This window comes from Lampris incognitus, chromosome 20 (genome assembly GCF_029633865.1).
Source record: "Lampris incognitus isolate fLamInc1 chromosome 20, fLamInc1.hap2, whole genome shotgun sequence".
Lineage (NCBI taxonomy): Eukaryota > Metazoa > Chordata > Actinopteri > Lampriformes > Lampridae > Lampris > Lampris incognitus.
This window is the reverse complement of record NC_079230.1, coordinates 4,902,707-4,917,145: the sequence shown is the minus strand read 5'-3', so window position 1 is coordinate 4,917,145 and position 14,439 is coordinate 4,902,707. Positions and strand designations below refer to the sequence as shown.

The 14,439-nt window shown below is 49.0% G+C and overlaps 1 protein-coding gene across 1 annotated transcript in view; it reads right to left on the bottom strand.

Annotated features, from left to right (window-relative positions):
* The window catches only part of LOC130130951 (vang-like protein 2), a 30,239-nt gene extending 17,943 nt beyond the window's left edge, over positions 1-12,296 (bottom strand). The window contains exon 1 of the mRNA XM_056300815.1: positions 12,091-12,296. Within this exon, the coding sequence (XP_056156790.1) occupies positions 12,091-12,296 (206 nt within the window). The remainder of the gene's footprint in view (positions 1-12,090) is intronic.
* Between the last annotated feature and the right edge of the window lie 2,143 nt (positions 12,297-14,439).

Sequence of the window (14,439 nt, the reverse complement as noted above, 5' to 3'; positions counted from 1 at the left end):
CCCCCCCCCCCCACACACACACACCATGTAACTCTATACTTGTGGGGACTACATTCATTTCCTAGCCCTTAACTCTAACCTTAACCATCAGAACTACATGCCTAACATTGACCCTTACCCTCACTTTAACCTAATCCTACTTCTAACCTTAACCCTGAACCCAAGTGCTAACCCTAAAATAGATCCTTGTCCTCATGGGGCCCCATAAAATGTCCCCACAAGGTAGGGGGTTTCAGGTTTTTCTATCCTAATGGGGACATTTGGTCCCCATTAGGATAGAAAAAACCGTGTTGGCACACACACACATCTCCCCCGCCTTCCCCTCTGGTCTCCACGGGTAACAGAGCTCATCTATTCCAATGAGGATGAATGAGAGGCTACGGGGAGGGGGCCGTTACCATGGAAACCACAACATCAGCTCCCCATCCATCCCTACCCGTCTCAGCCTGCAACAAACCCCCCCCCACACACACACACACACATGCATATCAGCACAACACCCAAACACACACACACACACTCACAGATGCCTACACACGCACAAACAGATAATCGGGCACATGTGCACACACCGTTCTGCTTCCTGTCACGTGTCTTTCCTGCCCTGTTTTGTGTGCAATATTGTGTGTTGGTCCATCCGAGGTGGACGGGCACGGCGTGTTTTATTCAGGACGGATACTTTCCCCCCACGTGACCATCTGTTCTGGTGGACTCCCAGACTTAAATCTAATAACGTGTAAGGACAAACCACGGTGCTGTGTCCTCTTTTTCAGACCCGGCGATGGAGAGCAGCGGGTTTCCTGATGAGTTTCATGTGAGAAACTCACGAGTGCTGTGTTTGAACACACACACACACACACACACACACACACACACACACACACACACACACACACACACACACACAAACCCCTTGCTGGTTGTCCATCGTATCTGATGACGACCATCTTCTCCAGTGTGTGAGTCCTTTGGTGGCTGAATAGTCCGATCCTGGATGCACAGTTGCGGTTGCAGACCGGGCAGGTAAAAGTGGTGCTGGGGGGTGGGGGGGGGCGGGGGGGCGGGGGTAGCTTTGCGAGCAGGCCTCTTCGCACACTTTGCTCCACGGTGTTGTGTGCGCTGGTTTTCCACATACTTCACTCCCTGTGAGACGTGAGAGCGCCAGGTGGTGCGGCAGGAGGCAAGTAATCCTCCTGAGAAGAGGGGCTGATCTGGCCTCTTCTGAACCGCTTCTTCTGCCCACCGGCAGTGCGTTGACCAAGGTGCAGGTGGCCGTAGGGGACTTTGCGTGGGAGTCGTTGGCTGGGCCGCCTGAGTTGATGGTGGTTGGTCGGAACGTAGCATTACGGTAACGGAAAACGACACTCGAGAGCGACCTTTCACACTGGCCAAAAAAAGCCCGCTAACATCCGCCTCTTTACACTGGCAAAGGTGGAAAGGTGTTGAGCCGAGTAGAGCCGGTACCATGTCGTGGAAAAGGGGCATAACTGTAAGGCTGGTGTAAACTACTAATAAGACACGTTAGCCCCTAGCTGGCTAACGGGTCTGACCCTTTAGCCGAGCGGTTAGTGACGTCGCCTTGTGGTGCAGTACACCCCGTATCGAATCCCGCACCGGGCAACAAAGTAACCGGTTCCATTGGTGGCAGCGGCGGGATCCGGAAGTGTGCGGATCCTCAGAAGTCTCTTCGGGGCGCGGGAAGAACAAGCGCGAGGGCGCGCTTCCGGGGGAAGGTGACGACTGTAAACTACTAATAAGACACGTTAGCCCCTAGCTAACGGGTCTGACCCTTTAGCCGAGCGGTTAGTGACGTCGCCTTGTGGTGCAGTACACCCCGTATCGAATCCCGCACCGGGCAACAAAGTAACCGGTTACATTGGTGGCAGTGCGGGATCCGGAAGTGTGCAGATCCTCAGAAGTCTCTTCGGGGCGCGGGAAGAACAAGCGCGAGGGTGCGCTTCCGGGGGAAGGTGACGACTGTAAACTACTAATAAAGACACGTTAGCCCCTAGCTAACGGGTCTGACCCTTAGCCGAGCGGTTAGTGACGTCGCCTTGTGGTGCAGTACACCCTGTATCGAATCCCGCACGCGGGCAACAAAGTAACCGGTACATTGGTGGCAGTGGCGGGATCCGGAAGTGTGCAGATCCTCAGAAGTCTCTTCGGAGCGTCGGGAAGAACAAGCGCGACGGCGCGCTTCCGGGGAGGGTGACGACTGTAAACTACTAATAAGACACGTTAGCCCCTAGCTAACGGGTCTGACCCTTTAGCCGAGCGGTTAGTGACGTCGCCTTGTGGTGCGGTACACCTCGTATCGAATCCCGCACCGGGCAACAAAGTAACCGGTTTACACTAGCTAGCGTATGTGGCACTATCAGGGGCAAGGCGGTCAATTAGGCACTGTGAAACCAGCAGCGTGTTCGTCGTGATTACCCGTATTAATTAAACCACGAACACACGCATTGGGAACACTATTTACTAAAGTGACCACAACGACACACTATCAAGCTAAGATTTACCACGCTCGCTTACCGGTAAATAACACAACAAAGACGTCCAGACGGGACTCGTATGGGAGCAATGGCAGCCGACACGAACAGGAACAGGAAGTTGTTCACAGCTGAGGAAAACTCGCTCACGTTCTGCCCTTGGGGGGTTACTCTGCCATTTATGGGTCATTATCGCCATCTGGTGGCAAGGGGGGGGATTAATTTACACCGCTTGAGCTTGTCTTGCTTGGCTTTTCAATATATAAGCAACTTAAAATAAAGATGATAAATGGATAAGAAAACTATAAATGAGAATTGTATGGGGGGGGGGTCCAAAATATTGCTCTTATAAACCTGGCGCCATAGAAACAGTTAATTAGGGGCGTCCGGGTAGCGTAGCGGTCTATTCCGTTGCCTACCAACACGGGGGATCGCCGGTTCGAATCCCCGTGTTACCTCCGGCTTGGTCGGGCGTCCCTACAGACACAATTGGCCGTGTCTGCAGGTGGGAAGCCGGATGTGGGTATGTACCCTGATCGCTGCACTAGCGCCTCCTCTGGTTGGTCGTGCGCCTGTTCGGGGGAGGGGGAATTGGGGGTAATAGCGTCATACTCCCACGCGCTACGTCCCCCTGGTGAAACTCCTCTCTGTCAGGTGAAAAGAAGCGGCTGGTGACGCCACATGTATGGGAGGAGGCATGTGGTAGTCTGCAGCCCTCCCCGGATCGGCAGAGGGGGTGGAGCAGAGACCGGGACGGCTCGGGAGAGTGGGGTAATTGGCCGGGTACAATTGGGGAGGGGAAAAAAGGGGGGGAGGGGGGTAAAAATAAAATAAAACAAGATCTCCCCGCCTGCCGCCCAGTGGCTGCTGGGATAGGCTCCAGCATCCTGAGAGCAGGATAAGCGGTTCAGATAATGGATGGGTGATGGATGGATGATGGATGAGTGATGGATGGGTGATGGATGGATGATGGATGAGTGATGGATGGGTGATGGATGGATGATGGACGGACGGCTGCATTACAGTAAAGTGAAACCGTTTTCGGAACTAATTCCACTGTTTTAGTGAAATAAACCCGCTTGGTCTTCATGTCCACGTTACTAATGATCATTTATCATAATTTTCTATTTTCTACTGTGTAAACATCTGATGAAAGCACCAATACTCATCAAAGAAGGTTGAATCAGTTCATACAACATTGTATAATAATAATAATAATCTACTCCTATATTTTCGGAATGTGTGTGTGTGGTGTTAGTGTGTGTGTGTGTGTGTGTGTGTGTGTGTGTGTGTGTGTTAGTTAGTGTAGATAGCGGGACCGAAAACTGAAGCACTTATGATCCTAATTCTTTTTGGAGGTGGTAGGTATTGTCTCAGAGAGTAAGGGAAAAATCCCAGAAAATTAAAATTATGCATAATTATGCATAAATATGCAAAATATGAATTGTTCAAAAAACGGCTAAAAACCACTTTTCTCGGCATTTCAGATGATTCTGAGCATCTTTGATTTTTTCACCTATATAAAAAAAATTTCTGGGACTTAGAAATGTTTTGGCCTTATGCAAAATATATGCATTTTTGCAAAAATGCATTTATGATCCTCATTTTTGCTGGAGGTGGTAGGTATTGTTCAAGAGAGGATCAGAAAAACAGCAGAACATTAAAATATAATTATGCATAATTATGCAAAATATGCATTTTCTAAAAATGGCTAAAAACCACTTTTCTCGGCATTTCAGATGATTCTGAGCATTTGGGGGGAGGGAGTTGGAGTGGGGGGGGGTTTAGGGGCAGGGGGAAGGCGGTTAGCTGGCAGGATGAAGAGGAGGGAGATTTAGACGGGTGGAGAACCAAACCGCTACAATGTAGCGGTGTGGATCACCACCCCGCTAGGCTCTTCTAGTACATATATAATAATTCCAGGTGAACTGATTCAACCTTCTTTGATTTTCTCAGCGGGGTTATTGAGTAACGCACCACGACACCGACAGTCATCCACTAAATATCACTACGTCCTCCACATGGAGGCGTTCAGTCAGAAATACGGTGACACGTGGTCTGCTCGGTGTCCGCCGCCATCACTTAACGGCGTCTGTCGCGCCCACGTTTGCGACCGCTGGCGCGCGTCGCGTGGCGCGCGTCTGTGCGGACGTGCTGCTCTGGCGCCGCCAAGCAGACGCGCCGAAGCGGACTGGACGCGGCTATTTTGAGCCCGCAGACAGCAGGCGCATTCAGGGCACATTCAGACCCAAACTCAAATCCCATTAGCAAATCGGATTTGGGATCTGATGACTCGCTGCCGTCTGAGCCGCCATGCTGGGGGATTCTGGATCACACGCGCACGCTGGATCGTCTGAAATAACGACGCCGGCCTGAATAGAGCGATTCCGGAAAGACGCGGGCCCCGTGCATACCCCACATTAAAATGCGTCTCGGCTGATCCGGTCGCCAGCGGACAGCTCTAAGTGTAGGTGTGAATTCGCCCACTGAGGACACGTTTGAGATCTGATCGCCCAGACCGCATTCGGAGATGGTCTGGGCCGCATATGGCCACATTTAGCGCCATGTGGTAGTGTGTAGGTGAATGTGTCCTGGGCCACATTGAAGGACCGCCTACTCAAACTGACATCCTCTGCGCAAGGAATAGAAACCATGTCCAACAGCAGAAATGCCCTGCGTGATTCTGCCGAGCGCGGCTGAACTGTCAGAGGGGATGGGCCAAATGCAAACTGAACTGCGGGTAGGCTACACATATCCGCGTGACACTCCATCATTTCATATCCACTTTACAATCCAAACTCAGAAAACCAATGGTGGGCTGTCCTTCACTGTTTTGATTATGTTCTGATTTGAGGAAACATTCTAGGACACACTGGGACACATCATCTTTCATATCAGATTTGGAATCCAAAATAAGAAATCCAATCACAACCTGTTATTTCACTGTTCGTTTACAAATCCAAAATATGCTTAACATAGGTTAACAGAGGTTAACATAGGCTAACATAGGTTAGTTAACATAGGTTATAACATAGGTTAGTTAACATAGGCTAACATAGGTTACATAGGTTAACATAGGTTAACATAGGTTACATAGGCTAACATAGGTTACATAGGTTACATAGGTTAACAGAGGTTAACAGAGGTTAACCTATGTTGAGGTTAACCTATGTTAACTAACCTATGTTAGCCTATGTAACCTATGTTAACCTATGTAACCTATGTTAGCCTATGTTAACTAACCTATGTTATAACCTATGTTAACTAACCTATGTTAGCCTATGTTAACATAAGTTAACGGGTTAACTAACCTATGTTATAACCTATGTTAACTAACCTATGTTAGCCTATGTTAACATAAGTTAACGGGTTAACTAACCTATGTAACATATGTTAACTAACCTATGTAACCTATGTTAACATAGGTTAACTAACCTATGTTAACATAGGTTAGTTAACATAGGTTAACTGACGGACGTGACGTAGAGCCGCCCACTTGTGATCAGATGACCGAGACACCTGTTGGTACCGGGTGTAGACAGGGCCGTAGTATGGTCCGTATCACTGCAAATCCTACAAGTTAAGTTTACTCCAAAAAAATAGGAACCCGATTACCTTGGGAAAAGTAGTGTAACCGGTTACTTTGTTGCCCGGTGCGGGATTCGATACGGGGTGTACTGCACCACAAGGCGCTATCACTAACCGCTCGGCTAAAGGGTCAGACCTGTTAGCTAGGGGCTAACGTGTCTTATTAGTAGTTTACAGTCGTCACCTTCTCCCGGAAGCGCGCCCTCGCGCTTTGTTCTTCCCGCGCTCCGAAGAGACTGCTGAGGATCTGCACACTTCCGGGTCCCACCGCTGCCACCAATGTAAGCGGTTATTTTCTTGCCCGGTGCGGGATTCGATACGAGGTGTACTGCACCACAAGGCGGCGTCACTAACCACTCGGCTAAAGGGTCAGACCCGTTAGCTAGCTAGGGGCTAACGTGTCTTATTAGTAGTTTACAGTAAGTAAATGAACTTAATTGTGTCGCGTTATGTGATGTGATCTGATGTGAAACGATTTCACTTAACTTGACACAATGAAGCTCATGAGGTCATGAGGTCAGAGAACTTCCTGAATGGAGAAGAAGCATAAAGTCCAACCTTCAAGTGTCCGGTAAAACTCTGGACCATCACCCATCACTCTCTAGACCTGTCACAGGCTATCAAACCCACCTTGATGAGTATTATGAGGCAATGACGTGTACAGAGACATCAAAACCGCATCGAGTCCGAAGGACTGGGGAGAGGGAGGTCCGGAGTGCCCTACTTAGCTTGCTGCCCCCACGACCCCACCCCGGAGAAGCGGCTGAAGATGAACGAATGAATGCATAGGCGTTTCTAGCCCATTTTTGGGGGTGCCGCAGCACCCCTAAATTGAACCCCAGCACCCCTAAAATTGAAGAGATTTTTTTATTTTTTTACTGTATTTCCATGTTTAATAAGCTGAAGAAACGTCAAAACCATATCCGGTATATGGTTTAAACGTAATTTTTTAACAACAAAAATACAGCACCCCCCATGCTTCGAAAATGGTTTGACCCCCCCCCCCCAAATTTATCTTGCCTGGCGGGCCAGCACTCTAGGTGCTCAGCACCCCTAAAGCTCTGATCCTAGAACCGCCCCTGGACGAATGAACGAATGAATGAAATAGCATCATTTCCGGATGCGAAGCAATTTCGCCCCGTCACCTTGATATGAAGTTTAACTGCAGTGACCTCTGACCCTTGAATTCCCCCCATCAGCCAACAGAGAACTTTTTTGATGACCTCGACGAAATAGCCAAAATGGAGAAGTCCTTTACCGTGGCTTGAGAGCGGTGCCCTCCCGCCCCAAATCCAAATGTAAACCGAAGAGTTGCTCCGCCACAACAACACAAAGCGCAGGAATGGAAGCCGCTGTCACTCAGTCGATCACAAACTGACTGACAGGTGTCTTGATACAAGGCCCAACACTAAACCGCACCTAAACCTGCATTTCTGGTGTTTACTGACGCTGTGAAAGGTTCGTTCACATCGCCAAGGGCTGTAAAGACCGGACTAAAACAGACCCACATTTTCAGTTACCATCAGTTGAGAAAGACACAAAATTCCTGTTGTCCAACCGTAAACTCAGCGTAAGTAAGTATAACTCACTTTTATACAGTCGAGTAAATCACAGATTGGGCCTTTCACTGTGACGTCGTGTCGTTTAATGTTGCAGAAAGTGAAAGGCGAAGCGATCATCGCATCCTTTTCCATACATGTGGCTGCCCCCCCCCCTTTTTAATGTAGTAGCATACCACCAACCCCTGACTGCCTTCCTCCACCTGCTTTAGGTGTCTTGTACTTATTACTTCTCCACCGGTTAACAGCGGTGGAGGGCAAAATCTATTCAGCACAAATTTGCAGCGGCATCGTTTCCCCTGACGCACAGCGAGCAGATGTGGCGAAGAGGTTCGTTGTCATGGTTTCTGCATCTCTGGATGTGTGACTTTGACTTGTTTGAATGCTTCACTCCGGGAGGCAGACTCGTATCTTAAGATTTATGGAGATTTGAAAAATACATTTTGTCGTACCATTTTGTTAGGGATCGTTGCAGTTTTCACATTTAGCCATAGATAAGGGGGAATAGATCCTCAAGGAATCCTAATATTGAATCACAGGATTCATAACAGTTGAAGGACTGCAGTATATGCGGAGAGCTTGGTGTGCTGCGACCCGCACGCCCAGGGCCCACAGCTCTGATGGTAGCTGCAGCTGAGGAGGCAACACCAAGGGCGGTCTGACTCTGACAGGACGCGGAAGCTAGGCTAGGCTAACTGCTAGCCCATGCAGACCGGCGGCTCCGATAACACCGAGGGCGGTCTGACTCTGACAGGACGCGGAAGCGGGGCAGGCTAGGCTAACTGCTAGCCCACGCAGACCGGCAGCTCCGATAACACTGAGGGCGGTCTGACTCTGACAGGACGCAGAAGCGGGGCAGGCTAAGCTAACTGCTAGCCCACGCAGACCGGCAGTTCTGACAGCCATCCTGGCTGGTGTTCGCTCTCCTGGACAGTGATTATTTATTTATGTGTTTTAGTTTGGATATGTGTGTTACTTTGGATATGTGTGTTAGTTTGGATATGTGTGTTAGTTCAGATATGTGTGTTACTTTGGATATGTGTGTTAGTTTGGATATGTGTGTTAGTTTGGATATGTGTGTTACTTTGGATATGTGTGTTAGTTTGGATATGTGTGTTAGTTTGGATATGTGTGTTAGTTCAGATATGTGTGTTAGTTTGGATATGTGTGTTAGTTTGGATATGTGTGTTAGTTCGGATATGTGTGTTAGTTCAGATATGTGTGTTAGTTCGGATATGTGTGTTAGTTCGGATATGTGTGTTAGTTCGGATATGTGTGTTAGTGTGGATATGTGTGTTAGTTCAGATATGTGTGTTAGTTTGGATATGTGTGTTAGTTTGGATATGTGTGTTAGTTCGGATATGTGTGTTAGTTCAGATATGTGTGTTAGTTCGGATATGTGTGTTAGTTCGGATATGTGTGTTAGTTCGGATATGTGTGTTAGTTCAGATATGTGTGTTAGTGTGGATATGTGTGTTAGTTTGGATATGTGTGTTAGTTTGGATATGTGTGTTAGTTCAGATATGTGTGTTAGTTTGGATATGTGTGTTAGTTCGGATATGTGTGTTAGTTCGGATATGTGTGTTAGTTCAGATATGTGTGTTAGTTTGGATATGTGTGTTAGTTTGGATATGTGTGTTAGTTCAGATATGTGTGTTAGTTCGGATATGTGTGTTAGTTTGGATATATGTGTTAGTTCGGATATGTGTGTAAGTTTGGATATGTGTGTTAGTTCGGATCTGTGTGTTAGTTCGGATATGTGTGTTAGTTCGGACCTGTGTGTTAGTGTGGATATGTGTGTTAGTTCGGATATGTGTGTTAGTTCAGATATGTGTGTTAGTTCAGATATGTGTGTTACTTTGGATCTGTGTGTTAGTTTGGATATGTGTGTTAGTTCAGATATGTGTGTTACTTTGGATCTGTGTGTTAGTTTGGATATATGTGTTAGTTTGGATATGTGTGTTAGTTCAGATATGTGTGTTAGTTTGGATATGTGTGTTAGTTTGGATATGTGTGTTAGTTCAGATATGTGTTTTAGTTTGGATATGTGTGTTAGTTTGGATATGTGTGTTAGTTCGGATATGTGTGTTAGTTCAGATATGTGTGTTAGTTTGGATATGTGTGTTAGTTTGGATATGTGTGTTAGTTCAGATATGTGTGTTAGTTTGGATATGTGTGTTAGTTCGGATATGTATGTTAGTTTGGATATGTGTGTTAGTTCAGATATGTGTGTTAGTTCGGATATGTGTGTTAGTGTGGATATGTGTGTTAGTTCGGATATGTGTGTTAGTTTGGATCTGTGTGTTAGTTTGGATATGTGTGTTAGTTCAGATATGTGTGTTAGTTCGGATATGTGTGTTAGTTCAGATATGTGTGTTAGTTTGGATATGTGTGTTAGTTTGGATATGTGTGTTAGTTCAGATATGTGTGTTAGTTCGGATATGTGTGTTAGTTTGGATATGTGTGTTAGTTCAGATATGTGTGTTAGTTCAGATATGTGTGTTAGTTTGGATATGTGTGTTAGTTTGGATATGTGTGTTAGTTCAGATATGTGTGTTAGTTCAGATATGTGTGTTAGTTCGGATATGTGTGTTAGTTCGGATATGTGTGTTAGTTCAGATATGTGTGTTAGTTCAGATATGTGTGTTAGTTTGGATATGTGTGTTAGTTCAGATATGTGTGTTAGTTCGGATATGTGTGTTAGTTTGGATCTGTGTGTTAGTTCAGATATATGTGTTCTTGTAGCTTTTGGGTGTGTTGTTGTCTTTGTGTTGCCCTGCTGTGGGCTGGGGAAACGACATTTCATTTTCTGTCTTGTGTGCAGATGCATGGAATGAAATGACAAACGAAGTGTTCCTGACCCCTGACCCCTGATAGATCAGCGAGGCTCTATCAAGCCGGAAGATGGTGATTCCACGCCCCGCCGGATATGACGACTGGCTCTGGGGGAAACTCTGAAGACGGTTAGATAAGTGCCTCGCAGTTGGTTTGAACACATTGATTCATCACACAGAATTCCCATGTGTGGTACCATTCCTACGCGGATGGCACACAGCGGCATGTCTCGCTTCCCTCGGACAGCCTCAGCCCCGTAGACGAGCTTGTTAGACGACATCGTCCACTGGACAAAGAAAAAGACTGAAATTCTGTTAGTAGGCCCGAAAGTACAAAGGCAGGAGGTTGTATCGGCGTCGTCACAATCTTCTCTAAAGCACAGTGAGCAAGTCAGAAACCTCCCTGTTCCTGCTGACGCCAAGCTGAACTTCCAGCATCGCGTCACCGCTACCACCAAGACGGCTTCCTACCACCCACATTTTTCTTAAAAAAGAATCCAGACTTCGGAGCGTCCTGGCCCAGTCTGAATCTCGGTCCTTGCATTCACCTCCACCAGATTAGTTTACCGTCATGGCCTTTTGGCGGGGCTTCCCCAAAAAGACACCCTGTAGGTCCCAGCTCATCCAGAACGCTGCAGCCGGAGCGCTACCAGGGACCAGGGAAAGACAACACTTCACTGCTGCAGGACAACACGTCACTGGAGAGCAGAACTGATTTCAAAGTTCTTCAGCCTGTTTACAAGACCCTCAGCGGCATGGCTCCTCAAGATATTTCCGACCTGCTCACTGCACCGGCTATAGCCCAACCAGATCCCTCAGGTCGTCAGGCACGTGTCTCCCGAACTGCCCGAGAATGAAATGTAAACCAGGGGAAGGTGCACTAGTCACCACGGTGTGGTTTTCTGGAACCAGCCGCCCGATGACCTGAGATCTGCTGCAACTCTAGCTTCTTCCAGGTCTTGAAACATTGCTGTTCTCTCAGGCTTTTGGTAGGATGTGTGTGTGTGTGTGTGTGTGTGTGTGCATGTGCACACACACCTGCTGTAGTCCATGTGTGAGTGCTGCAGCAGGAATAGGACAGGGGTTATAAAAAGCTGTATTTTATATGTGTGCTGCGTCGTATGGGTGGCTGAAATGGTGTCTCATGTGTTTTTCTATCTTGTGTGTTTCCTGTTTTACTGTGAAGCACATTGAGCTTATCTGTGTATGAAATGTGCAATACAAACACAAGTGGCTTGACTACTACTAGGCTTGGCACTGCCAGAACTTCCCAGCGCCACGACAGGGACGAGAATGATGGCTACTGTCTCCCTCTCTCTCGTATTGTTCCACAGCAGCACACGGTGACTTATGGGTGGAGGTGTGGTGATGGGGGTGTATGCTGAGGAACATGCATTACTGTGGGTCATTTTTGCGGTACATCGTATCTGGTATGAAACTGCTCCCAGCTGTATGAGGTCAACGCGTCATTTGAAACAGTATTGTCAAGCTGTCAGTATGACACGACACACAGTTGTTGCTCCAGAAAAATCAATTGCACTGATTGGATCTTCAGTGAAGCGTCTCCCCCTCATCGGCTGGCCCCACTCTGATTTACTCTCTCTCTCTCCATTATCTCACCATCTCCTCTTCCTCCGTTTCCCAGCGTTTATTCTGAATCTCCTCCAGATTCCAGATTCCGGGAGGCTGCGAGGCCTCCGGACGTTGGTCGGCCGGTGAGGCCGAGCACCGGGCTTCGACCTCCGGCCGCTGAACCTACCAGAGTCCCAGGCTTGCGGGCCTTTTCCACGGCGCACCGGCGAACGCTGAACACCCGTCCGCCTCATGAGCGCCCCGAGCGGCGAGGGCGGGCGGTCCAACTCGGCCGGCACCGAGGCGACTCCTGCGTGGTTCCGGAGTCCTCGTGGTGTACGCCTGGCCTGCGTGGTTCCGGAGTCCTCGCGGTTTTACACCCGGACCGCCTCATTCGCCATCACACTCACTTTCTGTTCCACTCGTGCACGCGCCCGCAGCGGCGGTGGCGCGCCGGCGGGTCTGCGCAGACTCGGGTGAATTTAGGAGCGCTTTGAAACTCCCTCGTGTAAAACAAAAAAAAAACGATTTTGTTTTCCTGGGCATCCATTTGTAAACTGTCTTAAGGCGCAAACTGACAAACACACCGAGAAAAAACAAAATAAAAAATAAAAGTAAGTAAACGCTTTAGCTACAAGCGGTCGTCGCAGGTGTTGAGACGATTTACGCTACCGTGTGGAAAAACGCCGCCGTAGCGAGGACCGAGCATGCGCAGAACCGCCGGGTAGCGCGTCTCGCTCGGTAGCGCATATCGACGGGACACCGGTTAAGAGCCGTTCGTACGGGGCTGTAAGTCCACATGCTCCAAAAGCAGACGTGGACCGGTGTTTCCTCTTCTGCTGGGTTATTTCCTGTGACGCGCTGAGACGCTAAACCGACTCCGACGTAGACCCGACATAGGCACGACATAGACACGGTGGCTGCCATTAAACTTGTCAAAATCAATGTACCCAGAATCTGCAGAGAAACACTGGAGGCTGCGGAGGATTTACCTTGAATCCCGGACCTGCGACCACGGCCGGAGAGCACAGTGATGCTGACGCCTGGCAGCACAAAGGACCCGCAGACCGAAATCCACATCCGGGCGTTTCAGCTCCCGCTGCTCTCCCGGTTCCCCTCTCTCCTGGTTTTGTGCGCCGCAGTTTTCACAAACGCGCGTGTGACCGGATCCCTGCTCCCGAACCGGGCCCGTTCCGCGTCCCCAGGAGAGAACCGCGAAGGAGGCGAACCGCACGAAGGCAGCGAGGCACAACCCACCCGGACCCTCTCACGCAGACTCCCGCCGCGCGTGCGTGTGCGTGCGTGTGTGTATGCGTGTGTATGCGTGTGTGCGTGCGTGTGAATACGCACATTCATCACACAGATGAACGCTCCGCTGACAGGGATGCTGGTTTATTGCCACATTCCCACAAACAAACAAAGAAAGTCCATCAAAGTGAATTTGTCAGGCCAAGTTGTTCCTGCGCGTCCGGAAATCCCAGTTTTGCACAAACGGCCCCGTTTTAAGCCAGCAGAGGTTTTCTGCTGAACGTGTCCCGACCGAAGGTTTAATCGCTTTACTCGTTTTTCTGCTTCCACTCCGGCTTTCTGCTCAACGAGCCACAAACTCGCAGCGGGGTCCAAATCAATGACCTCCCTGTCTGTCTCCATAACAGTGCTCCGCCTCTTTACACCCACCCACCCCCCACCCTCCGTCCCAGATCTGTTCACACCTCCTTCATTTTATCCAAGCAGTAGTGTGCATGTGACGGTAAGACGCCCCTCTGTCCTGACGGGTTCCCACATGTGGCAGACTCTCCCACCTGGTTTACATGTTAAACACGACACTTAGAATATGGATTAAACACAAAGTATGAGTTGGAGCGGGCGGCGAGAAAGGCCGAGGCCAATCACAAAATGCAAGCTGGAGAACAAGCTGCAGGACAAGCGAGTCTGCCTACAGCGGAAGCCCCCCTGAGTCCTCCTTTAGTGATGGCAGATGGTGAGGTCAGGCGTCTGCTGTCCAGTCAGAGCAGCAGCGAAGCTGCAGGCCTGATCTCGGGCCCTCGGCCTGATCTCGGGCCCTCGGCCACTTCAGAACGGCGTGCTGCTGAGCTTGCTTCTGCTCTGACTTGTATTTTTAATTGGTCTATCACCAGTGCAAAGTACCAGCATGCTTTAAATCTGCAGTAGTGATTCCTGTGCCAAAGACGTCCATTGTTAGCTGTTTCAACGACTACAGGCCCGCTGCCTTAACACCTGTGTTGGAACGACAGTGTTTTAGCGTATAGCATGTGAACACCTGTCCTGTGCTGTGCTGGGCTAGATCCCAGTCAGTTTGCGTACAGGGCCAATAGGTCAGTCGGTGGATGATGCTGTATCGTTCTGTCTCCACTCTATCGTGCAGCATCTAGAGGC